This window comes from Salvelinus namaycush, chromosome 2 (genome assembly GCF_016432855.1).
Source record: "Salvelinus namaycush isolate Seneca chromosome 2, SaNama_1.0, whole genome shotgun sequence".
Lineage (NCBI taxonomy): Eukaryota > Metazoa > Chordata > Actinopteri > Salmoniformes > Salmonidae > Salvelinus > Salvelinus namaycush.
The window spans coordinates 45,462,625-45,490,421 of record NC_052308.1 but is presented as its reverse complement, the minus strand read 5'-3'; the positions used below and the strand labels follow the sequence as shown (position 1 = coordinate 45,490,421).

Sequence of the window (27,797 nt, the reverse complement as noted above, 5' to 3'; positions counted from 1 at the left end):
GCTCATGAGCTAATTTATGCAGCAGCATACAATACATTTTTGGACACACCTTTGTTGTGCTGTGCTCACTTGAACAGGAAGGTGGTGCAGCGGTCCTTCTTGTGCGCAAATTTTGTCATCAAAACAACTGGGAAGTCGAAAAAAACAAGGTCTATTCATGAAGTCAGTGACTTCAGGTCAGAGCTCTAGAAAGAGTTCCCGGTTTGGAATTATGAGTTGGAGCCCGTTTTTTTCAGAGTTTGCAGTTGTTTTCAACTCGGCAGAAGTCATGCTGGATTGACAGCATGGCCAATATATTCAATATTTTCTGGCCCATGGTGTTGCGAGTGAATGTTTATCCTTTTAAGCTTGGAAAAGATACCATTTCAGACAGATGTTTTAAATCCTTAAACCCAGACCTGGACCACATACCCTCTCCACTGAATAGCAGGCAGGCGAAGCAAAATAGTGATTGCTTTGCAACGCTTGCAGTTAGCCACTGATTCCTTCCAAACCCCTCATTGTGGAATTTGCGATTTCCGACTTGTTGTGTAATGTTTATGTCCAATGGCCGATGAGCACCAATACCTTTTATCTATAATTATCTTCATATGACAAGGATTGAAAAGGATTTGCCAGTAGATTGTTGACGTGATTCATGATGATGACTGATTGTCTAGCTTGCGAGCTAAGATTTTGAGAGTAACATGATCAGTCCAATCACAGCTACGGTAGATATGATGTGATTCAATGTCATTTTATCTGTGGCCAATGACCTTGAGCCTTCTCGCGTGGGCACTTCTAATGTAAATCTATGGCAGCACCAAAAGGGGGCTTGAACTGCCTAAATCTCCCTGTAGATTCTGCGGTGACGTAGTGTCCCCATGAGTGACAGAACACTGAGCCAATCACGGCGCAACTAAAGAAGATTACCAGCACCTACGCTCTGTATATTCCGCTGGCTGCCCCTCCACCACAGAAAGCACTGAGCTAGGCTGAAACACCTGCATTTTGGAGTTGCCTTAACTCAAGAAATAGACCCTGTTTGTATGCGGCTTTATTAACTCAATAATATGCTGTATATATATTTTCTAGCTAAACAGGTGGGGCTCAAAACAGGTGGGTCTCTATCCTGAATGACGGGTCGCCACTGATTACCAGGCTAGGCCTAGTAGTCAGTTGTCTTTTATCTAGATTGTGATTTCCTTTCTTTGCTTGGGCTACAAGATGGAAAGATGAAAGATACTTTTGTCCTGGCTTTTACTTGCAGAATAGGGAGATGCCACGCCCCATCATTCCACAGAATGTCTGAGTAACACAAGATTGTTTTCGTTAGACTCCCAGTGGAGGTTCTATCGTTTATGCCCCCTGGTGGTATTCAATGATTCTGGTTGCCACAGGGATATTCCATAATGGATATTCCCACACATTTGATCTATATTGAGCAATGAATCGTTCTGTTTGTCAACCCTGTAAATCCATGAAAAATCTTAGTCAAGAACTGAAGTATTGATAGACATGATGAGATTTCGAGTCTGCAAGGGTGTTATGTCGGATATTGGTGATGCACTAGCCGTCCATGGAACATGTGTTGCTGTTTCATGTTTCATCACACTTTAGGTATGTTTCTGTATATGTACCAAGATGTTCAAATAAAGCTAAACCTATATAGGACCCTTTTGGTACATGTAATAGAGAATATGCACGTTTCACTCGTTTGTTACATTTTCACAACAGGTGTTGGACTCACAGTCCTAGGGACCCTGATTATAGAAAGTTATAGTCTGCAGGTATGGTGATGCAACCACAGGTCACACTCGCAGCATGGGAGTTTAGCCCAGGAGGTGGTGCAATTTTCAAATGTATCTGTTCTACTGTTATTGCCTTCAATGTTACTGCTAATATTCTTACAATTCTCCCCAAAAGCACTGTTTTGGTCATAGCCATTACTAGCAATTGGTATCTATTGGTGGTACGGATTCGACCCTACTGCCATTTCATGGCATTTGCCTATTTTAGCAGTATTCCCAATGCTCCTCATATATTTCTAGATATTCAGTATGGCATGAAACATCTTAAAGCATATGGTGCTCAATAAAAAACAGCATTTACAGCACAGGTTCCATTGTATAATGTGAAATGTGTTGAGGGCATTTCATCAGAAGTGCTGGGTTGGGAATGAAGCCGTGAAGCCTACCGCTCCCACCCCCTGGTGTTTAGACTGTGACGAGAGAGAGGGAGATGTGCGTCACCAGCGTGTGTGTGAACATCAATGAATGTGACCCAGGGATCAGACCTGTGTGTCTGTGCGTGTGTGCGCTTGTGTATGTGCGTGTGTGTGTGTGGTCGTGCGTGCGTGCGAGTGTTTGTGCGTGCGGATGTGTGTGTGCGCGTGTGCACTTGGAGGAGAAATTATGCTGACTGACACATTACCATATTTCCGTGATTTTCATGATGAATCCCTTTTCAACTGACAGATATGGCCAATGGGATATTGTCGCTCTTCAGAACAACGCAGTGCCTTCATAGTCCTGTCATAAGAATGGTATAACATCTGTCATAACATAACATGTCATAAGATTTTTTTTATAAATTACTTGTGTGGCTGTACACTTGTTCAAGTACTATCTTTCAGATGAAATGTCAAACAGAGGTAGTACAGAGTAGGCGGTGTCCTGGCTAAATTCCCAACATGCCCCTCATACAGGTCATGTTCCTAGCTAACTAAATTACAAACACATGCCAGATCTCCCAACGCTTGGACAGGTGTTTAGTATCTCAGATAACCACATCATATGATATAGCAATCTGATGCCCGACTGCAAAGTCGATGACGTGGCACACAACCATTGGTATCGGTTGATGCAATGCATGTAGTCGGCCGGGAACACAACCTCTATCTGGGCCATCTAATCATCCCCTGCTTCCTAACTGGCATGATCACTCCTTGCCTCTGTGATAGGTGATGTGTGGGGAGCTTTCTGGCTGTGAAAGAGACGCTCTTAGCATGGAAGGTTTCATTGAGGAGCAGACAAGATGGTAGCGTTACAATGCCCAGGATGAGGCGTTTATTTACTGTGGAGAGTAGTTGGCAAATGGTACACTATGTCCATATGTAAGGCCTACAACAAAATAAGAAACATGATGTGGACTAGAAGGTAGCATAAACTGAGAGTTAACTGAATGTATATCAAAAAATAAGTTGAGCTCAAAACGAACCAGACCTCAGTAATGCCTTCACCCGCAGTATGCCAACCTTACCCCGATCTGGTCAAGAGAAAAATAACAAGATTTAAATAGGAACCTGGGAATGAAAATTAAATCCCAATAAACATAAAATCCCAATAAACGTACACGTTTTCATTTACCATAAATATACACACTTTATATAATAGGGTATCACCTTGCAATAAGCAGAATTAAACCGGGGTACACATTTCTCTACCTAATTACCACAGGATAATTAGGGTTAGGGCGAATGCAGCTCTGTTTCAGAAATTCCACCCCCTACCCAAGCCAAAAGTATGCTGCTTTCATAACCAAGTGGGAAAGTGGTATTTACCACACATGACTGGGAAAGATCCATATGAACGCCCCTCCAAATGGTAATTACTAGTGGGAAACTTGTCTATCATCCCTAAGCACCGACTTCTCCCACATGTTGACCTCTGACGTCACCTACTCAGGAAATTACCTTGATAAATCCAAATTTCAGCAGTTAAATGCAACAAAACATTCTTTCTAAAAAGCAATCTATTAATATGATTTTTAAATACTATCATTTTTTTTTACAAGCATGATAGCTGTACAGATGTACGATCATAATTTGAGCTAGTTTGCCACAGCAAAATAATCCTGCAGCAACAGGAAATGTGAATTATTATGTGGATTATAATTAATATAAACCTTTGAAAGGGTTGATGCATTTTTTCATAAGGGAAAATCAAGTCTGACATTTCAAAGTGAAAATTACAAACTTCAGAAGCATTTTTAAACCTCAAATACACTAGAAGTTTCACATTTCTTGCAATGTTCTCCTGCCACAGGGTGATCCAATTAAGATCCTACATCTGTACTTTTAGCGTATGGTTGACACAGCTTGTTGGCCATTAGCCAATCATAGTTTCTCTCAAACAGTTCAAAGCACATGAATGCATTCAACTGGTCTTTATGACTTCACAACCACTTTCCCACTTGGTTATGAATGCAGCATAGCAATTATAAACCAGGTAGTTTGGATCCTGGATGCTGATTGGCTGAGACAGCATTTCAGTCGTGTGTACATCAGACAACATACCACTGGTATGATGCAAAAATGCTTGTTTACTGTTCTATTTATGTTGGTAACCAGTTTATAATAGCAACCTCAGGGGTTTGTGGCATATTGTCAATATACCATGGCTAAGGGCTGTATCAAGGCACCCCACTTCGCATCATTCATAAGAACAGCCCTTAGCCATGGTATACTGGCCATATATCACACCTCATTTGGGCCTCATTGGTAAATTCACCTCTTCAATTATGAGGATTAACAGGTAAATTTGCAACATTTCTTAATGTAGAAATAGTGATTTAATTATCAAAAAATATGAACTTTGTAGTGGTAACAAAAGATATGATTAGAAGTGATAGTATTAGATCAGCAACAAACAATAGGTTTGCACGCTAAAACCATTTACTTGCCGGCGTTGAACTATATAACTGACGCGTGTTTACTTTCTTTTACATTGGCAGAACCAGAGGACATTGATTATAAACGAACATTCAATTATTACATTATCAATAAACCATTTAACACATCTGGTTAGGCGTATTAAATAAGGCAGGGCAGCCTATGAAGCACGGACTGACAGCAACTCCGTGACACTAGCGCAAAATGGCTGCCATGGCATCAACCAGATGGGTGCTACACATCGGGGGTGGTGGATAAGGTGAGTTTTTTCTTACTATGTAAAGTGCTTTGAACACTTGGAAAAAAGTGCTATCTGTCTGAATGGCCTTTTCTTTTGTCTTCCTGAATGGGGTTTTCTCGTTTGCGTAATGAGACCTTGTGAGAAGGTTGGATTGGGGGGGAGATACTGAGATTGGGCCAATGGCCCTGAGCACTGTAGTGGTGTGACACAGATGACATTTAATCCGAGACGACAGGGAATGAAGAAGGCTGCTGCTGATAGGGTTGTCTAAGGGCCAATGGGTAAGTTTTGTAAGAACTGAGCTCAGAACAGCTCTCCTGACCTAAACCACTCATTTTGAGGGAGAAGGGATACAATGGAATCATGATAAAGCAATACTAAATAAGAGTGTGTGCCTTCACCTAACCTTGGCTTACCCTAACTATAACCCTTACCACTCGCTAGCATTGTCTCAACGTTGCGCTTGCATGTAGATATCAGACGTTTTGTGTTTTGGAGAATAAGTTGTGAGAGTGTTTGTAAGGGAGTGTTTGTTGTGAAATCAGGAGTTATTCAGATAATATGGCATACAGCCTTATGCTCTTTTACAAAGAAGAGTAAGTATTGTAGCAACCTTAACCCAACATCTAGCAACCTCGTCAAGCTCCTCGGTTCTCTTGGCGTAATGGCTAATTAGATGGGTTGACAGATGCTGGACCCAGGTTCTAGTCTCGGTCGGGCAACAAAGAAGAAGTAAGTATTGTAGCAACCTTAACCCAACATCTAGCAACCTCGTCAAGCTCCTCGGTTCTCTTGGCGTAATGGCTAATTAGATGGGTTGACAGATGCCGGACCCAGGTTCTAGTCTCGGTCGGGCAACAAAGAAGAAGTAAGTATTGTAGCAACCTTAACCCAACATCTAGCAACCTCGTCAAGCTCCTCGGTTCTCTTGGCGTAATGGCTAATTAGATGGGTTGACAGATGCCGGACCCAGGTTCTAGTCTCGGTCGGGCAACAAAGAAGAAGTAAGTATTGTAGCAACCTTAACCCAACATCTAGCAACCTCGTCAAGCTCCTCGGTTCTCTTGGCGTAATGGCTAATTAGATGGGTTGACAGATGCCGGACCCAGGTTCTAGTCTCGGTCGAGCAACAAAGAAGAAGTAAGTATTGTAGCAACCTTAACCCAACATCTAGCAACCTCGTCAAGCTCCTCGGTTCTCTTGGCGTAATGGCTAATTAGATGGGTTGACAGATGCCGGACCCAGGTTCTAGTCTCGGTCTCATTTCTTTTTCAAACACTTTACATTTTTTTTGTTAAAATGAGATTATCCAAAACATTAAGAACATCTGCTCTTTCCATGATAAACTGACCAGGTGAATCCAGGTGAAAGTTATGATCCCTTATTGATGCCACTTGTTAAATCCACTTCAATCAGTGTAGATGAAGGGGAGGAGATGAGTTAAATAAGGATTTTTAAGCCTTGAGACAATTGAGACATGGATTGTGTATGTGTTCCATTCAGAGGTTGAATGGGCAAGACTATGCCTTTGCATGGGCTATGGTAGTAGGTCCTGTTGCACTGGTTTGTGTCAAGAACTGCCACGCTGCTGGGTTTTTCACACTCAACAGTTTCCCGTGTATATCAAGAATGGTCCACCACCCAAAGGACATCCAGCCAACTTGACACAACTGTGGGAAGCATTGGAGTCAGCATTGGCCAGCATCCCTGTGGAACGTTTTGGACGCCTTGTAAAGTTGATGCCCCGATGAATGAAGACTGTGTGCATACAAACTCTTATGGAGTCAAGCTGTGGAATGATCTCACCTGCTCCAGTCCTATGGCCTGTCTCTGCACGTCAGCCGTCGGTCAAGATGGAGGGGCTGTACCTGGTTTCCTGAGACTTCAATGACTTCCATTTTTAAACAATAAATAAACACCTATTATTGAAAGTATTGTTTTTTTATTGAAATCATTGTTAATGAATTGTAAACACACCTAGAAAAGGTCAATTTTCTGAAGAAAATGTGTGTGCTTTTTATAATGGTAGAAGAAGGTGTAGTGGTACTGGGATTGGTACATTCATTTGAGATGAGGAGGGTTTTGAAAAACAGTCAACATTTACTCTGACTTAATTTCTTCCTCTTGTGTATGACTCAACGACCATTGATTTTCTATTCACACAAACACACAGGTTCACCACTTGTACACTCATACACCCACTGGTTTATTTTCAGCCAGGGATTGTTTCCGACACAAGTGCTCTCCTTGGTAGCTTGTTAATTGTCTCAAATCTAGACCGTTTCTATTGTAGCCTATACATTTTCAAAACAATGAATGGGAGGGATAGTTTTAGATGCTGATGACTCGGAGATTCTGGGAAACAGAAATGCTCGGAGATGATGTCATTAGTTGAAGTGCCTCTCCAGGTAACTGAAAATACTTCATCGTAATTGTCATGAAATGTCTTTCTTCTTCAACTGGACAATGCATTTTTATAAAGAACTTCATGCATCTATTGAGTCATCTACATTCATACGGTAGTGGGTGTATTTTTACGGGATCTTGTTTTTCAGCATCTTTGATTGGGTTCTGTTGTAGGTTATATTTGGGATCAAAGAGCATGCCCAGAAGGATGACTCACTGTCTAGTTTGATTGGATTTTAAAAAGTAAGTCAACCCTCTCGCTTCTACTTCCACCCCACTGGTAGAAATAATTTACTGAAGGTCAATATGACCACTGCATCAAAATCCACGTGAATGGGCTCAATATTGTTTGGAATTATATGGTAAGGATTGTAAGCAATTCTTACCCCAAGACTCAAAACAAAACAGTCCCTTTCTTTCTAATTTCCTCTACCATCACCATACGCTCCAGAACCCAATCTGTCAACCCACTTAACCCACTTAGGTGACCGCACCGAGAACTTGTCACTGAGAGGGACTGTAAATTACATGGATGGTTGAACACCAGACAAGAGGACCGGAGAGGAAATTATTTAGGGCTGAAACAAAGCCATTCTTTTTGAGAAAGGGGAATGTCGAACATTTGTCAATATGTCTTCGTCTGAAAGGTTTATTGCTACACGGTTGGAGAAACTGAATAAGACGTGTCAATATTTTCTGCAGTAAAGCTGAGCGTCTGAACCACACACAATCCTATCCATACATTTTGAATGCATCTAATTAATTAAAATTCACTTTTCAACGTGGTCAAAGGGCAATTCATACGATTTCATATGTATAATTGCTCCCGCCATTGAGTATGATATATTATGTTACGTTAGGTTACATTGCGAATGGAATAATGATTGTACCATATCATATGAATTAGCAGGACGTATAACCCCCAAACTCAATTCTGGACCTCGAAGCCAGTTTCCCTCTAATCAGGGACTGATTTAGACCTGGGACACCAGGTGGATGCAATTAATTATCTGGCATAACAGAAAACCAGCAGGCTCCGGACCTCGTAGGGTAAAAGTTGAATACCCTAATGTCTAGTATCACACATCTATAGTATAGTATTATACATCTTTCTCTGAGACCAGGTTGCTTGTTGTATTATGGCAATAAAGGAGAATTATGGGGAGAATTTAGGTTGGTGCTTAGAAGAACTAACGACAAAGGTTGGGATAATGAACGTAAAATGTTAGAAGAACTAAAATGAAAAGGGGGATATACGTAAAATGCTAGGAGAATTAGGTTAAGGTTAGGAAAAGGTTTAGGGGAAGGGTTACCTAAAATGCTACAGTTGTCCCCTGCGCGACTCGATGCGACCTTTGGATCGCTAGTCGGTTCGAGGTATACGCCCACCCATCCTCCCCGAACCTACCTACCTACTTTTGTTTCTGTCTAAAGTAACTAGACGATTAGTACATATCATAAGTCTTGGCGATGCAGAAAAATGTGTATAGTATGTTTCGTATGGCTCTGAGGTCAGGCTGCACTTTTATACCTACATTGCATCAGAATCACTGAAACAAGTCTGCTTCGAGACTTTGAGTGAGGATGGATAAGCATCTCGCTTGATTAAGTCCCTTTCATTAATCACAGTCGCGCTAACTATAGTCAGAGTCGATTCTATCAGCCTTGTTGTCATACTTCCTCTCTCTCTCTCGTTATTTCTCTCAATTCATTTCAAGGGGCTTTATTGGCATTTATTGGCATTTATTGGCATGGGAAACATTGCCAAAGCAAGTGAAATAGATAATAAAAATAAACAATACAAAATTGACAGTAAACACTACACAAAAGTTGTTACAGTGTTGTAATGATGAGCAAATAGTTAAACTACAAAAGGGAACATTTTATAAATATGGGTTGTATTTACGATGGTGTTTTTTCTTCACTGGTTGCCCTTTTCTTGTGGCAACAGGTCACAAATCTTGCTGCTGGGATTGCACACTGTGGTATTTCACCCAATAGATATGGGAGTTTATCAAAATTGGATTTGTTTTCAAATTCTTTGTGTGTTTGTGTAATCTGAGGGAAATATGTGTCTCTAATATGGTCATACATTTGGCAGGAGGATAGGAAGTGCAGGTCAGATTCCACCTCGTTGTGTGGGCAGTGTGCACATAGCCTGTCTTCTCTTGAGAGCCAGATCTGCCTACAGAGGCCTTTCTCAATAGCAAGGCCATGCACACTGAGTCTGTACATAGTCAAAGCTTTCCTTAATTTTGGGTCAGTCACAGTGGTTATTTCTCTCTCTCTCTCTCTCTCTCTCTCTCTCTCTCTCTCTCTCTCTCTCTCTCTCTCTCTCTCTTTCTCCCTTGCTCCATCTCTCTGTCAATACTTCTCTTTCTTCCCACTATCTCCTTTGTCTCTCATCTCTGTCTCTCCTTCGTCAGAAAGGGCATGGATGACGTGTGCAGTAGGGTGTTTTGTTTAGCTCAGCCCCCAGATGTAGATGACCGTTCGTGGCCAGGTGGAACGCAGAGCCAATTAGGTGACAATGACGCTGTGAGCCGTGGCGATGGCTCTCACAGATACAGCTGACCTTCAGACTCGATCTCCTCCACACAGATAACAGCCTATCGCTACCACACAAACGTTGGTGCAACGTAAGGGAACAAACATTCCTTCAATGTTTCCAAGGTCTACGAGCCCCGTTGTTGCGTTGGATTTTGGAGGTTGACGGAGAGGACACTTAATTTTAATCAGGGAGGCATTTTAACCGTGTTAAATTGTGGAGATGCAGACATTTATGTATTGTTCACTGTGTATTACGATGCACTTTGAAATGCTGTCTGCGGCCATTGAATTCCAGCCTTAGGCTCTGTTACCACATTTGGGCTGTCATCCAGCTCTTCAGTCTGCCGCAGTTCTCTCCATTCACCTAACCTAAATGGAGAATCAATGGACTCTAAGGCAAACAGTGTCGATAACTGTCTTTCACTCACAGATGCTTGATAATGGTTCCCACTCTGTCGTCTCTTCACATTATCTTCCCAAGCAGCTGGAATGTACTCACAAACACACACACACACACACACAGGGCTAGCAAGGCTTGGCAAGGACTGATAATGCCAGGACCTTGTCTCAATCTCAACTGGTCACATCAATACAGTTGCACACTTCCTCCTCAATCTGGATTTCTCTAAGTGGAATCCATATGGCAGGAGTGTACAGTGGGAGGGAAAGTGTGCAAATAACAGATTGGTATTTGGCCCCTCTCTTTTTTCCTCTCATACTCTTTTTTGATGTTTTATCTATCAACTTTTCCAACAATAAAACAAATCGTACAGATATATTCTCATGTTCACTATTCACTTGCTCCAGCCTTCCGAGGGCCGTTTGTGTTGTACCAAACAAGTCCAGAGGCATTTTTATGGCTCATCACATTCAAAGCTAGGATTGTTGTTTGTAGAACTGTTCCTGTAAGAGTTGTTATGGAGAAAGAGCCCATGGGAGACCGACAGGGCTAAGAAAGAGAGAACCTGTAGTCATCTCTCTGTCATTATCTCTCGCTTTTCCCCTTTGTTTGACTCTTTCCATGCACAAACACAGGTGCTTCCACACACACCGCACACTCCATTACATTAAGAGAGATCGGAGGAAAGGGATGACAAATGATTCATGACATGGTTGAGCTAGGAGAAGTAGAGACGAAGAGTAGGCGAAGAAAGAGTGGTAGAGAGTAATAATTGTTTTTAATGAATGTCTGAGAGGGGGGTAAATGGAGCATTGTGATCCTAAATCTGTGTTGGTTGATTTCATTTGATTTGGGATAGAGACTTCAAGACCATCTCTACTATCCTCTGACTTTATTGATTTTGTCTTTAAGTCCCTGACTTTGGAATGTTTGTGCTATCAACCATACCCATATAGGTTAGCTGCCCTAAGCCTAAAATGTATGTAGTCAGGAGTGGGTGTTTTCCAAGCCTACAGACCATATTGTCTCCATTAGTCGTGCTGCTCTGTAAGCAATAAAAATGGTGTGTGTTGCCTACTTGGCTGCCTACTTGCTTTAGGTACAGTATCTGTGTTGCCTTCTACAGTATGCCAACAAATCTAGTGCACGTTATCAAGAACAAAGCCTGAATATCAGACCTTCCATAGAAAGGTACCGGTTCTGATGCCTCTGTTGATTGGAGCACGGGGCTAGCAACACCAGGGTTGTGGGCTCGATTCCAACACGAGCCACATATGCTGTAATTCGATTAAGTTAAAAGAGTCTGCTCCAATGACCACGAGTTGCCTTAGCAGTAGCACAGTGCAATCCATTCAACAGAACTCTAGTCTGATCTATTCCAGAGGAAGCCAGTGATTGCGACACTAAAAAGCTTGCTGCTGTCCCCCTTGGAAAGTGACACGTTGACACGTCTCCTCGGCTGACTCAGAGTCTCCACTGAGCCTATACAGGACAGTAATTTCCTGTGGTAGGGGCTCTTTAGCTGTTGGGCTCCACAGACAGACGTCATTCTACACATCATTAGACTTGGACATTCACCTCCCATGCACCTCTCTGTAGACACAACCCTGATTGGAGCTGGAAAAAACAACACAATTAGGTGACGACAATAGGGCCGAGTGTAAGTTGATATTTTATTGTAACACTTTACATTAAGTATACTGTACTTTGTAAAGGATTTATTTTAGTTTCTCTTCCCTCCTTTAATTCTTCCTCCTCTTCTTCTTCCTCCTCCTCCATTTGACATAGTACCCTCCTCCGTCCAAAAAAATGAAGAGAATGGTTTGGACACAAAAATAGACAAAGCTTCAGAAATATTCCTTGTATGTTTCAAAATGTAATTTTTCTTGCTTACACAGCAATCAGTGGATTTACGATAACTTCATATAGACGTTTCGGTGTCACCCTTCTTCGGTGTGTGTAACATGTTCCTAAAACGTCAGCGGGATATAGCGTCTCCTCCTCCTCCTCCTCCTCTGCAGCCTGTTTTCCTGTGTAAATTCTATCAGGCCATGCTCTTAGTGAGTGTTCTACTAAAGCAAACAGGTGTTGCTAGGTAGAGGTGGAAACCACGTCAGATCTGCTCCTGTACTGTTTGCTCACAGCCAGGTGACAAGATGAGAAGAAGCCATGGCGCCCCTGAGAGGGCAAGCCTCCACATCCTGCCTCATCACTCTTGGCTCAATGTGTAGATTTAGTAAGCTGTTTTATTTCCACATTTCTATTATGTCTTAGATGTGAATTATTCATTTCAAATAAATCTGTTTGCTATCATTTCAATTCCCTCTTAAATGTAGGTTGTTTGTTAGTGGTGGAACATGGAGGTCAATATACACTGAACAAAAATATAAATGCACATTTTTTTTGTCCCATATTTTTGAATAAGCTGAATAAGAGATCCCAGACATTTTCCATACGCACACAAATCTTAATTTTCTCAAATTTTGTTCACAAATTTGCTTGCATCCCTGTTAACGAGCATTTTTACATTGCCAAGATAATCCATCCACCTGACAGGTGTGGCATATATGAAGAAGGTCATTACACAGGTGCACCTTGTGTTGGGGACAATAAAAGGCCACTCTAAAATGTACAGTTTTGTCACACAACACAATGCCACAGATGTCTCAAGTTTTGAGGGAGCGTGAAATTGGCATGCTGACTGCAGGAATGTCCACCAGAGCTGTTGCCAGAGAATTGAATGTTAATTTCTCAACCATAATCAGCCTCCAACGTCATTTTAGAGAATTTGGTAGTATGTCCAACCTGACTCACAACCGCAGACCACGTGTACCCACGCCAGCCCAGCCCACCCCAGCACCATCACCTGTGGGATCGTCTGAGACCAGCCACCCGGACAGCTGATGAAACTGTGTGTTTGCACAACCGAAAGATTTCTGCACAAACTGTCAGAAACAGTCTCAGGGAATCTTATCTACGTGCTCGTCGTCCTCACCAGTGTCTTGACCTGACTGCAGTTCAGGATCGTAACTGACTTCAGTTGGCAATTGTTCACCTTCGCTGGCCACTGGCATGCTGGAGAAGTGTGCTCTTCACAAATGAATCCCAATTTCAACTGTACCGGGCAAATGTAGCTCCAACATCGTTTTAGAGAATTTGGCAGTACATCCAACCGGCCTCACAACCACAGACCATATGTATGGAGTCGTGTGGGTGAGCGGTTTGCTGATGTTAGCATTGTGAACAGAGTGCCTCATGTTGGCGGTAGGGTTATGGTACGGCAGGCAAAAGCTACAGACAACGAATACAATTCCATTTTATCAAAGAAAATTGGACTGCATAGAGATACCTTGACGAGGTCCTGAGGCCCATTGTTGTGCCATTCATCTGCCGCCATCACCTTATGTTTCAACATGATAATGCACGTCCCCATGTTGCAAGGATCTGTACACAATTCCTGGAAGCTGAAAATGTCCCAGTTCTTCCACGGCCTGCATGCTCACCAGACACGCCGCCCATTGAGCATGTTTGGGATGCTCTGGATCAACGTGTATGACAGCGTGTTCCAGTTCCCGACAATATCCAGCAACTTTGCACAGTCATTGAAGAGGAGTGTGACAACATTCCACAGAGTTCAATCAACAGCCTGATCAACTCTATGTGAAAGAGATGTGTCACGCTGCAATAGGCAAATGGTGGTCACACCAGATACTGACTGGTTTTCTGATCCACGCCCCTACCTTTTTTTCAAGGTACCTGTGACCATCGAATGTATATCTGTATTCCCAGTCATGTGAAATCTTGAATGTGTCACACCCTGATCTGTTTCACCTGTCTTTGTGATTGTCTCCACCCCCCTCCAGGTGTCGGCCATCTTCCCCATTATCCCCTGTGTATTTATACCTGTGTTCTCTATTTGTCTGTTGCCAGATCGTCTTGTTTGTCAAGTCAACCAGCGTTTTGTTTCAGCTCTTGCTTTTCCCCAGTCTCTCTTTTTCTCGCCCTTCAGGTTTTGACCCTTGCCTGTCCTGTCTCCGAGCCCGCCTGTCTGACCACTCTGCCTGCCCCTGACCCTGTTCCTGCCTGCCGTCCTGTATCTTTGCTCCACCTCTGGATTACTGACCTCTGGATTACTGACCTCTGCCTGACCTGACCCTGAGCCTACCTTGACCTGTCATTTGCCTGCCCCTGTTGCTGTAATAAACATTGTTACTTCGACACAGTCTGCATCTGGACCTTACCTTCAAACATGATAGTACGAACTGGCCATGACTAACCCAGCAGACCCAGGCCAGCTGCGCAACACCGTCTCCACCCAAGGAGCCACCATTGGTAGGCACGAGGAATTGCCCCTGGTGCACTGTTTTTTTTAAATTAACATTTTCAAATAAAATTGTATTTGTCACATGCAACAGGTGTAGACCTTACAATGAAATGCTTACTTACATGCCCTTAACCAATGATGCAGTTTTAAGAAAATACCCAAAAAATATAAATTAAAAAAATTAAGAAATACAAATAATTAAAGAACAGCAGTAAATAACAATAGCGGGCTATATACAGGGGGTACCGGTACAGAGTCAATGTGTCAATGTGTGGGGACACCAGTGTCGAGGAAATTGAGATAATTATGTACATGCAGGTAGGGTTGTTAAAGGGGCTATGCATAAATAATAACAGAGAGTAGTAGCAGCGTGGGGGGTGCAAATAGTCTGGGTAGCCATTTGATTAGCTGTTCAGGAGTCTTATGGCTTGGGGGTAGAAGCTGTTTAGAAGCCTCTTGGACATAGACTTGGTGCTCCGGTACCGCTTGCCGAGCGGTAGCAGAGAGAACAGTCCATGACTAGGGTGGCTGGAGTCTTTGCCGATTTTTAGGGCCTTCCTCTGACACCGCCTGGTATAGAGGTCCTGGATGGCAGGAAGCTTGGCCCCGGTGATGTACTGGGCCGTACGCACTACCCTCTGTAGTGCCTTGCGGTCGGAGGCCGAGCAGTTGCCATACCAGGCAGTGATGCAACCCGTCAAGATGCTCTCGATGGTGCAGCTGTAAAATCTGTTGAGGATCTGAGGACCCATGCCAAATCTTTTCAGTCTACTGAGGGGGAATAGGTTTTGTCATGCCCTCTTCACGTCTGTCTTGGTGTGCTTGGACAATGTTAGTTTGTTGTTGATGTGGATGCCAAGGAACTTGAAGCTCTCAACCTGCTCCACTGCAGCCCCGTCGATGAGAACGGGGCATGTTCGGTCCTCTTTTTCCTGTAGTCCACAATCAACTCCTTTGTCTTGATCAGGTTGAGGGAGAGGTTGTTGTCCTTGCACCACATGATCAGATCTCTGACCTCCTCCCTATAGGCTGTCTCATCGTTGTCGGTGATCAGGCCTACCACTGTTGTGTCATCAGCAAACTTAATGATGGTGTTAGAGTTGTGCCTGGCCGTGCAGTCATGAGTGAACAGGGAGTACAGGAGGGAACTGAGCATGCACCCCTGAGGGGCCCCCGTGTTGAGGATCAGTGTGGCGGATGTGTTGTTACCTACCCTTACCACCAGGGGCGGCCTGTCAGGAAGTCTAGGATCCAGTTGCAGACGGAGCTGTTTAGTCCCAGGGTCCTTAGCTTAGTGATGCGTTTTGAGGGCACTATGGTGTTGAACGCTGAGCTGTAGTCAATAAATAGCATTCTCACATACGTAGGTGTTCCTTTTGTCCAGGTGGGAAAGGGCAGTGTGGAGTGCAATCGAGATTGCATCATCTGTGGATCTGTTGGTGCTATATGCAAATTGGAGTGGGTCTAGGGTTTCTGGGATAATGGTGTTGATGTGAGCCATGACCAGCTTTTCAAAGCATTTCATGCCTACAGACGTAAGTACTACAGGTCGGATGTCATTTAGCCAGGTTACCTTAGTATTCTTGGGCACAGGCACTATGGTGGTCTGCTTAAAACATGTTGATTTTACAGACTCGGACAGGGAGAGGTTGAAAATGTCAGTGAAGACACTTGCCAGTTGGTCAGCGCATGCTCGCAGTACACGTCCTGGTAATCCATCTGGCCCAGCGGCCTTGTGAATGTTGACCTGTTTAAAGGTCTTACTCACAATGGCTGCGGAGAGCGTGATCACACAGTCTTCCCGAACAGTTGATGATCTCATGCATGTTTCAGTGTTACTTGCCTCGAAGCGAGCATAGAAGTTATTTAGCTCATTTGGTAGGCTCGTGTCACTGGGCAGCTCTCGGCTGTGCTTCTCTTTGTAGTCTGTAATAGTTTGCAAGCCCTGCCACATCCGACGAGTGTCAGAGCCGGTGTAGTATGATTCGATTTTAGTCCTGTATTGACGCTTTGCCTTTATGATGGCTCTCTTGAAGTCATAGCGGGATTTCTTATAAGCTTCTGGGTTAGAGTCCCGCTCCTTGAAAGCGGCAGCTCTACCCTTTAGCTGAGTGCGAATGTTGCCTGTAATCCATGGCTTATGGTTGGGGTATGTACGTACAGTCACTGTGGGGACGACATCCTCGATGCACTTATTGATAAAGCCAGTGACTGATGTGGTGAACTCCTCAATGCCATCGGAAGAATCATATTCCAGTCTGTGCTAGCAAAACAATCCTGTAGTTTAGCATCTGCTTCATCTGACCACTTTTTTATAGACCAAGTCACTGGTGCTTCCTGCTTTAATTTTCCCTTGTAAGCAGGAATCAGGAGGATAGAGTTATGGTCAGATTTGCCAAATGGGGGCAAGGGAGAGCTTTGTACGCGTCTCTGTGTGTGGAGTAGAGGTGGTCTAGAATTTTTTTTACCTCTGGTTGCACATTTAACATGTTGATAGAAATTCGGTAAAACTGATTTAAGTTTCCCTGCATTAAAGTCACCGGCCACTAGGAGCACCGCCTCTGGATGAGCGTTTTCCTGTTTGCTTATGGCAGAATACAGCTCATTTAGTGTGGTTTTAGTTTCAACCTCGCTCTGTGTTGGTATATAGACAGCTACGAAAAAAACGGATGAAAACTCTCTGGGTAAATAGTGAGGTCTGCAGCTTATCATAAGATACTCCACCTCAGGCAAGCAAAACTTTGAGACTTCCTTAGATATCATGCACCAACTGTTGTTTACATAAATGCATAGGCCCCCGCCCCGTATCTTACCAGAGGCTGCTGTTCTGTCCCACTGCCCTCACTGGCTTTCATGCGTTTCAAATGTGAGCTTGTCCGAGCAATATGTCGGACTCGACAGTTGCTATCCATTGGAGTGCTGCGATTGGTTGCCCAGAATTCCGGGACGGGGCTTACCGATGGGTCAATTAATTTAGCTGCTCGAGAAGGCAAGATAACTCTTCTCAAACACACAATTGCATGTCAAAGAAGGGAAACACAACATCAAAAAGGACACTTAGTTTTAATACAACCAAGTGAGTTTGTCGCTATGGTCATCAAAGCCAACCTGGACTCAGGGGTAGATGTAACATAGTAAATGTAAATCCGGAACATTCCAATTAGTATGATATGTTACGTTTCGTTTGGTATGTATTAATTTGTGGATGTCCATCATCCATTTCATATGTTTTGTTTCAAATTAAAATGTGTATGATATTTAAGTTAAGCATTGCAATTCGTGCAATATGTTACGGATTGCAATTTGTACAGTATGTTATGACTTTTCAAAACGTATGATATGTTACAAATTCAAATGTATTGTTGCTAACATTAACTAGGTGGCTAACATTAGCTAGGGGTTAGGGATTAAGGTTAGGGTTAAGGTTAGGGTTAGGAGTTAGGTTAAAGGGTAATGTTAGGGTTATAGGAAGGGTTAGCAAAGTAGCTAAAAAGTAGTAAGTACTAGCAAAGTTGCTAAAATGCTAAAGTTGTCTGTGATGAGATTTGAACATGCAACGTTTAGGTTGCTAGATGTTCGCGTTATATATATTTTGCGTAAGTAACATGCTGTCTTGTGCAACATATCATACCAATTTACATTTACTATGTTACGTCTAGTCTATGAGACCAGGTTGTCAAAGCACACAACACACTCCTTGCTTTGATGGGAGGGCATGGCATTAGCATTAATTATGTGTGAGAGCATATTATAAGTGGGCCGGATTTCAATTAAACCAATTTTCGACATTGTGGCTGGATGATGCATTGTGACATTAGTGTAGGTGGTTTAGGTTATGCCTATTCATGAGTTTATTTGAGCCCTCAAAGGTCCTGAACAGTCATTCTGAAAGTACTTTTTCTCTCATGGCTAACTACCAAGAAGTTTGAAAAAACAGGCTGAGTGGGCGGGGAGCTTATATTCATGAATATATTCATATTATTATATTCATGCTTGTATATATATATTCATGCTTGCCTTGACTGACAGCTCTGTGAAATGCCTATGTCAAGCAACTTGGATGCAGTGAGCAGTGTTGCAGTAAAACCATCTCAAGGTAATTTGGTGATACATGAAGCAACTGAAACATTGAAATTGCATCAATGATATATATTTTTTTCATTTAGATCTCTCGTTTGGCATGTCTCTTGTGATGCGTTTCACAGCAGCACTGACGGATATGTTGACTTGACAACTGTGTCAGAGTTTTCAATAACCCTTCCCCCCTTTTGTTCCATGCTGTCTGAAACACCTAGCTAGCCAGTAACTAGTTAACACCAGACACAGATGAAAGGGGAAACATATAGTATCTTTGCCATAGGCGAATAGGGTAAACTTTTAATTATATCTTCTGACACCCTACAGTCAAATTCCAAATAACATACACTACTTAGTCTACAAAATACTAATAGACTACTTAGGCTACTTCCTTAGCCTATTCTTATCATAAGTCTCGGCTATATAATAGGCATGTGCCCCCCAAAAATGCATTATCATTCAGTATCATAAACATAGGCCTAGTATTAGGTTGTATGCCCTTTAAGCCCTATGCCCTATTATACAGGCTGTTATACACTGAGTATACACAATCTACAATACATGTCTCAATTGTCTCAAGGCTTAAAAATCCTTCTTTAAGCTGTCTCCTCCCCTTCATCTACACTGATTGTAATGGATTTAACAAGTAACATCAGTAACGGATCATAGCTTTCACCTGGATTCACCTGGTCAGTCTGTCATGAAAGAGCAGGTGTTCTTAAAGTGTTGTATACTGAGTGTATTAAGATGATAATATATGACCTAAATTCAAAGCACACAGTAAATATCTATTTCAATCATCCATGTTTTTCACCGAGAATCATTTGCCCATCTGAAACCACTTGCTTGCTTTCACCTTGTCCTCACCCAAAGAGCTGTCCAATGCCGTGGTGCTGAAACAGCGTCTACACTCCCGTGACGTGCGCTGCATAAATGCGTCACCACAGTGAGCTCTCCTGCGGGGGGCATGTAACAGATACACTTGAAGACAATCGTCAATCTGAGGTATTGAAATTAAGTCGTGCCATTATCTTACACATCTCAAAGACCCACACAGTATACTGCAATTCTAAAAGACTATAGTGCCTATATTAGCCTATTCTTGCCCTTGCATTTTCCTTGCACAATAACAACAACAAATCATAGAGATAACGCAATAATAACATAATCATGAAGTTTGGGCGTGCTTCAGATGATGGTCTACTTGGCTGACGTAGGCTATGGTTAGGCTCTGCACAGACATGTTTGGTGCACATACATTACTCTTATAGTAACCTAGTATTCATTCTTATACTGCAAACTTGAATAAAAAAATCGAGGGATATTTTTAGATGTAACTTTCCCCTCTGACGCTCATTCTCCCCGCCTGTCTCTCTCAGGACTCAAGCATAGACCCTATCCCAGGTATAGACTCGTTGACGTCAGAGACCCTTCGTAATTTGACGTGTAAACATTCTCGTCCCCTTCCAGGGTTTACTCTCCGCTTGCTTTCCTTGATGGTTCAATAAGACAATAACGCCGTGACAGGTCCTCTCATTCCCACCCAGCACTTTGAAGGAAAAAAGACACGAACCAAGGGGAACCAACATACATTTATTTATTTAATATTACTTACATTTTCGTTTTGAATTGTCTTATATGCTTTCTAAGAGCATCAATCTAGTCGTATTTTCTCTGAGATGGAAATGAGATGTCGCCCAACAACGGTAATGTGCTGTGCTTTTGTGGTGCTGTTCTCCATCGCTCGTTCCGTGGATGCTTCATTCGGGGACAGACAGTACCTCAACGAATGGGCGGTGGAGATTCCGGGAGGACCGGACGCCGCCAGGTCCATCGCCAAAGAACTGGACTACCGACTAGTCCGCCAGGTATGTTAGCGCCACAGCAACGCCCCGAGACCACGTTAATCCTCGAGTACTATTGGAACTGTGTACTACTCTCTTTACGCTATACAATTAATGTTACATTTGGCTCAGGGAATATCCATGTCTTGGTCTCAGTAGCCTATTCAGCTTTGTTTTATAAATTATTCAGTTGGTTGTATTAATACATAGCTGTTGAAAGCTGATGGAGGGCGCCACGGCAGCCTTGTTGCTGATGTTGTAGCCTGTACAGCATCCTTACTGAACTTCTGCTTCAGCCAAGATTAAAACACGACAACTATAGTGATTGGTGTATTCTGTCAATCATCTTCATTATTCTGGTCAGAGTGAGCAGGGAAATTCAATTGTGTAATCTATGAAATTTCCATTACTGTCTTTTTTACCATCAGTGTATTCGGTATCACTGTTACTTTATATTAAGTAAATTGATATCATCAATCAAAAACAAAGAATTTAGTCTATCAGTGTATTTGGGCAAAATATACATATTTTAAGACTTGTTCTTTTGAATAAGTTAATTTTGTACTGTATATAATAGATATAAATATGTAAATATGTCTATCGCCAATGTTGTAATTCACTGTCTACCTTGTCCAAATCATTAGGCCTGTACACCCCCTGATGAGCTCTCTATAGTCCACTCAGAGGAACCTAGCTCTCTGACTACACAGGTCAACAACCTGTGTATTATCAATATAATAGGCCTGAACTGTGGCTTAGAATAACATATAGGTTAGGCCTAAATAATTTATGCAATTTCAGTTTTATTTTATTTTCCCCCTTGTCCAAAGCACCCTCTAGTGGCCTCATGGGTGGAATGGTTTTAATATTTTTTATAATTACATAATGAATTTTTTTTAAACACAGAAAATCTGGTGTTTCTATGTCAAACGGTTTTGTTATATTTCAGTCTACTGTGATGTACATAAAGTCTAATATTGGGATGCAAACTCAAAATGTAATACATTTCAACTCTATATCTGACATGGTACAGGTGTCTTCTTTTTTTGTGTGTTAGGCATATACTTTTGTTTCAAACTAGATTTATTTAAGAATACCAAGAAACACTCTGTGTGACCCTGATTTAAAAGGTAAACAGTAATATCTGTGATTGATTCATTATTTGCACATTTGCACAATTTGTGTGATATCGTGACAAACACCTGTAGATTCAGTGGGTTCAGCTGTGTTAATCTTGCTTTCTGAGGAAATTGCTGAACAAAGCCTGCTGTAAATACAGTCAGGTCCGATATTATTTGCACCCTTTATAAAGATGAGCAAAAAAATACTATAAAATAAATAATACAAATACTGAGCTCTAAAAAAAGTTAAAATTATATTATTGTATACTAATACAATTAGAGAAAGAGATTTTGAAGAGAAGTTATTTTTAAAAAATCTCCAAAATATAGGGGTGAGAATCATTGGCAACCTTACTTTCAAACCTCCAGCACCCTCCCCTTTTTTAAAAACATTTATTTAACTTGACAAGTCAGTAACAAACAACTTCTTTCAACAATGAAAGCCTACTGGGAACAGTGGGTTAACTGCATTGTTCAGGGGAAGAACAACAGATTTTTACCTTATCAGCTCAGGGATTCGATCCAGCAACCTTTTGGGTACTGGCCCAACACTCTAACCACTAGGCTACCTGCCACCCTTATGAGGATAACAACACTGAGTCTTTTTCTAAAACGTTTTATGAGATTGGAGAACATATTGGGAGGGATCATAGACCATTACTCCATACAGAATCTTGCCAGATCCTTGATATCCTTATTCTGCCCTTCTGGACTGCCCTCTTCAATTCAAACCACAGGTTATCAATGGGGTTCAAGCCCGGAGACTGAGATGTCCATTGCAAAATGTTGTGATCAATTAATAATTTCTTTGTGGATTTTAATGTGCGTTTGGGGTTATTTTCTTACTGGAAGATCTACTTGTGGCCAAGTTTCAGCCTCCTTGCAGAAGCAACCAGGTTTTGGTGTGCTGCAGCTGCTGGGTGCTTGGTAAAGTTCATCATGCCAAGCCAAGTACCAATGCCATTTAGAAAACTCCAGCTGACATGAAAATAAAGCTCTCTGGCTATGCATACCAGAAAACGTAAGCTTATGCAGAAAAGTACCTCATACCTACTGTAAAATATGGTGGTGGATCTTTGATGTTATGGGTCTATTTTGCCTCCACTGGTCCTGGTGCCCTTGTTAAGGTCACCGGTACCATGAACTCTACCAAGTACCAGGACATTTTAGCCAAAAACCTGGTTCCCATTTTTTTTTTTGCATACAATATTATATAGCTCAATATTTTCATTATTTATTTTATACAGTCTTTTTTGCTCATCTTATCAAGGTTGCCAATCATTTGGGACCTGACTTTATAAGTACCAAGGAAACTGGCACGCCTATTGTGGTATCTGCCTTCCAGTCACATAAATATAATAATATAATGTCAACATCCACCGATATTTGAGAACGATCTAAGGTAGCCTATTGATTTAACAAGCTGTTCAAGACATTCAAAGTGAGATGTCCTGACTGGTGTAATATGACGCAAGGCTTGTATGGTGATGCCAAAGGATGCCAAAGGAAAATGTCCATCCTGGATGGACAATAAGGTTCTATTCTTCGATTCTCTTCTATAATTAAAAATGATTGCATTAATAATTACATGCAGTCCTATGTTAGGGGATTGACAGGAAAATGTTAATTGTGTCACACCACTGCTGTGAAATATTCAATAACCCACCACTCTCCTCATCTGCAGATTGGGACGCTAGAAAACCATTACTTGTTCAAACACCAGACTCATCCTAGCAGGACGAAACGAAGTGCCGATCACATCACCAAACGCCTGTCTGAGGATGATCGGGTAAACAATCCTATATCTGTAACATTGTCTCTGGCTGTGTTTGAAATGGTACCCTATTTCCTATTTAGTGCTCTACTTTTGACCAAAACACTTGTGCGTGTGCATTAGCAACGTGAACAAAATTACAGTATAAACATAAGTAATTGACAGATTTTTTGGCCTGTGTGGTCCAGCGGTTATAGCTGCAAAACCCGGCACGCAAGTATGCCAGAGTCGGCATACATTTGAATCCGGCCCACTGCCCTCTAGCCTGGGTGCCAGTCTGTTTCTGTTATCTTGCCAACTACTTATGGGATTGTCATGCCAACGACAATGCCTTGGCTTGACAATGACAATGGAGCAGGCAAAAGCACAAACAGATCTGAGACCAGGCGACTTTGTGTCCGCCTCCCCTCTATCTTCCCATTTCTCCAACTGTACTATCGCTTTAATGAAGCTCAATAAATATGAAATGAATGGGACTGCCCCACCCCTTATAAAAATGTTGATTGATTCTCTCATCTCGTTGGGTGTCTAGGTATCGTGGGCGGAGCAACAGTATGAGAAGCAGCGCAGTAAGCGGGCGTCGCTGGGATCATGCCGGGACTGTCCAGTGGACAAGCTGTTCGATGACCCCATGTGGAACCAGCAGTGGTACCTGGTATGTCCTGAAGAGCCACACATTCCCTTATCTCTCTCATAGGATAAGTCATACCCAGTTGGTGACATATCAGTTTGGATATTAAGATGGGTCTATTAAGGTTGTTTTTTGGTTGTCTGGTGGTCCATGTGGTGTTTTGGTTATTTTGGTTGTCATGGTGGCTAATAACTGATGCCACAATGTTAGAATTCAAACCCTACATACACAGCAATCAAACATGTGTTTTCTAACACTAGGTTGGGTGTTTATGTTATTTATGGTTATTTGGTTCTCATGGTGGCCAATAGCTGGTGCCAGAATTGAAGTCCTACATAAACTGCAGAAAATGTGTTTTCTGACCCGACCATCAGTTCAGATCCAGCTGGTGTCTTCTGCTGCCTTCTGTTTGGCCTGCTTCACAAACACAATCCTAGCCTGGTCCCAGATCTGTTTGTGCTGTCTTGCCAATTCCTAATGGTCATAGTCATTAGGTATTGGCAAGACAGCACAAACAGATCTGGGACTGGGCTAACACAATCCCAGAGCCTTCTGAGATTCAGCGCTGGACAGCTCCCCAATGCTGAGTGTGTCACAGAGTGGAGACTTTGCCTTCACAACCCTTTTGGATGTACAGTCATACATATTGTTTAGTGATGAGCTTGCAGGTCTTGTATTAGGGGGTTGAATATATGTTGTGGGTTAGTTTATATCACAATTAGCACCTGTCAAAATGAAAGGAAAACGTTATATGTGCGAGGAATACTGTGTGTGTGTGTGTGTGTGTGCGTGCACATGTGTTTCATAGCAAGAGAGGATGAGACAAATATCTTCAGCGATCACGCATGAATATGTATGGGAAACTCGAGAAATGTGAGACAATAGGTTTTTACTCTGTGATAAGCAAATTAATTAGTAATCATCCAAAATCCTAGGCAAATGACCCATTTGTTGAATTGAACATGCTGGCCTGGTAGGCGATTGTAAGGGAAATCAACTTTCTCCAACCTTAATCCAGTGGAACGGAATAGGCTGTCACGCATTAAGGCCCAATTTAGAGGTTATTTTAGCCCATTGAAGCCAAGCCAGTGGATGATAGTGTCACAGCTGTGTATTCCCTACCGGATACATTACAGACAGCACATTCACTTTGTCCTGTGTTCAGGATTAACCTACGGTAGTCCAATTGGACTCCTATTCCATGTCATTAGTGATTGATGGATTTCTTTCATCGTTATGTTTCGATAGCTTCCAATAATAGCATTTTAGCAATTATTGTGAGAGTGGAGAGAGCAGTTTGTCATGGTTGATTCAAAGTACTTGGTCATTTTTTAAAAGCATTGCTTCCTAAATAGTAAGCCGTTTGGGTATGCTGAAATAGAACATTTTATAGTATGTGAAATGTCAAAGATTGTGTATGTTTATGTTTAGATGCTAGGATGTGGTACTAATCTCGGCTTTTTATCTAGTGCGAATTCGCTACATGCTACTGAGGAAGATAATTGTCTTTTCAGACCCACCTGTGTTTGACAACAGGCCTAGCTAATAACCAGCTGATAATCAGACAAGGGGATTGAATACCAAAATGAACGAATGGCGGTAAACAAAGCAATTGCGCATTAGATGACACATTCTCAGTATGGGTGAGCCTACTATGTTGATACGTGTTACTTACTGCATATATTTTTACTAAACAGTATGTTCTAAGTAGTATGATTAATACATAGTATGTCATTTTAGTAAGTAGTAGGCAGACATATTTCGGACACAGCCATTGAGTCATTGTTTCAAATGTCTTAATTAGTTTTCCAGTCAACACCTGCTATTTCAAAGATAGGACGTGTGTGTGTGTCTGTATGTTTACATGCGTCAGTGTGTGTATTTTGTCTGCTCTTTCCATTTTCCCTGAACTTGATGTTATGAGTCACTCATTACAGGAAATAAGGAAATAAATCGAGATGGACCCTTTTTACTTATCTGGGCTGATGATCCTAATTGAATTGGTCATGAAGTGCTCTCATTTACTGTATGTCAGTAAACGGCCATGGCTGACAAACCCCTACACCCGCCCACTCACTTGTGACAGCACTCTGATTGGCCTCGGGTGGCCCTAGGGACTGTCAGTCAGGGACATCAAATAGGCAAGAAGCAACGAGACAATGTCAATGCTTTTTTTCTTGCATTTCTTCTACGACGGCTTTATCTTTAGGAGGGCCTCTACCCGACTATAGATCGGTAGATATATAGAAAGAAAGATAGAAAGATAGAAAGAAAGCAGTAGTAATAACCAAAAAAATAGAGATGTGAGGAAGGGGTGGGTGGGAGGACATAAAAGGAGGGATAGAGGAAGAGAGATAAAGCTAATGACGGATAGCAGCAATGAGACCGTAGTTATTGAGAGTATAGAGTGATCGTGAGAGGAAAGGAGGGGGAAATTAGTGCGTAGAGAGGTAGAGGGATGGAGGGAGGGAGGAAGAAGAGGACATGGACAGAGGTATGGAGGTACTGATGGACAGCAGAAACGAAGGGAGGTTGAGTTAGGGGCAGAAGGCAGTGAGGGAGAAAGACAAAATTGAGAGAGGGAGCGATGGAGAGAGTGATGTGGAGAGAGGAAAGATGGAGGGAGAGATAGTCACTGCGTGCAGGGAGAGTGTCTCTTTGAGCCCCAGGAGTGGGTGACTGCCTGATAAAGCAATCAAAGGAGTGACTCATAATAAATTGAGATTCCTCCCTCAGTCATGGGCTGTGTGTGTGTGTGTGTGTGTGTGTGTGTGTGTGTGTGTGTGTGTGTGCGTGCGTGCGTGCGTGCGTGCGTGCGTGCGTGCGTGCGTGCGTGCGTCTGTGTACGTGTGTCTGTGTGTGTGTGTGTGTCTGTGCATATCATGCGTGCGTGCATGCTGATCTCAGGTCTCAGTTTGTGCACGTAAGCGCATGTGAATGCCGATGTGTTTGTTTACCGCAAGTGTCCATTCTAAATGTATGCTTGTGCGTGCGAGCTGGGTTGTTTGGAGACCACAGTTTATGTGCCAGTCAATAGATGAGTCATCCAATAAGATACCAAGACAGAGGAGCTACAGAAGCCATCAATAGGACTGCACAGCTCGATTTCTGATATCTCCGATATGCTGCCACATTCATACGTTTTATCATATCTGTCTTATATTTCACTGTTTTGTCAACCGTCCCTGTAGCAGAAACGTATGGTGTGGCATACGGATGAATAGGATGGTTTTAAAGATCATTCAAAACAGAGACAGTCTCCCACAACCACCCCAGAATTTGGGAGGAAATGGAGAAAGAGAGAGAGAGAAACAGAAAGACAGGGTCCAAAAGAGAGAGCAAGATGGAGAGACGGGGGAGAGAGGGAGCAAGAGAGAAGCGAAAAAGAGGGCGAGAGAGGGAGAAAGGAGAAAGGATACAAAGAGAGAGAGAGTGGCGTTCTGCAGTCTGTGCATAATGCGGAAGCAGAGCAGCTCCAAAATGTTCCTAGTCTTTTTTTGTCCTGTCTCCTGCTCTGAATCATCCCATCTGCCCTGAGGGAGGACTGCTGCTAGCACAGCACTGCTGTACTGTTACTCCCCACTGATAGCCAATTAACACTAGTTGGGCGCCTCACACATATGCACACTCATTACATGCATTAAAGGGACCACTGATTATTAGATAGAGGATTGGTGACAGAGGTGACAGAGGCTTAGCCTTGCACTATGACACATAATCATGACATATTATCATTTTATTACACATCGCAAGATTCGCAACCTTAGCACGGTCTTCA

The 27,797-nt window shown here is 42.4% G+C and overlaps 1 protein-coding gene across 1 annotated transcript in view; it reads left to right on the top strand.

The window, feature by feature from the left end:
- The first annotated feature begins 20,328 nt into the window (after positions 1-20,328).
- The window catches only part of LOC120026237 (neuroendocrine convertase 1-like), a 28,135-nt gene continuing 20,666 nt past the window's right edge, over positions 20,329-27,797 (top strand). The window contains exons 1-3 of the mRNA XM_038971061.1: positions 20,329-20,517; positions 23,299-23,403; positions 23,921-24,043. Of these exons, the coding sequence (XP_038826989.1) occupies positions 20,329-20,517; positions 23,299-23,403; positions 23,921-24,043 (417 nt within the window). The remainder of the gene's footprint in view (positions 20,518-23,298; positions 23,404-23,920; positions 24,044-27,797) is intronic.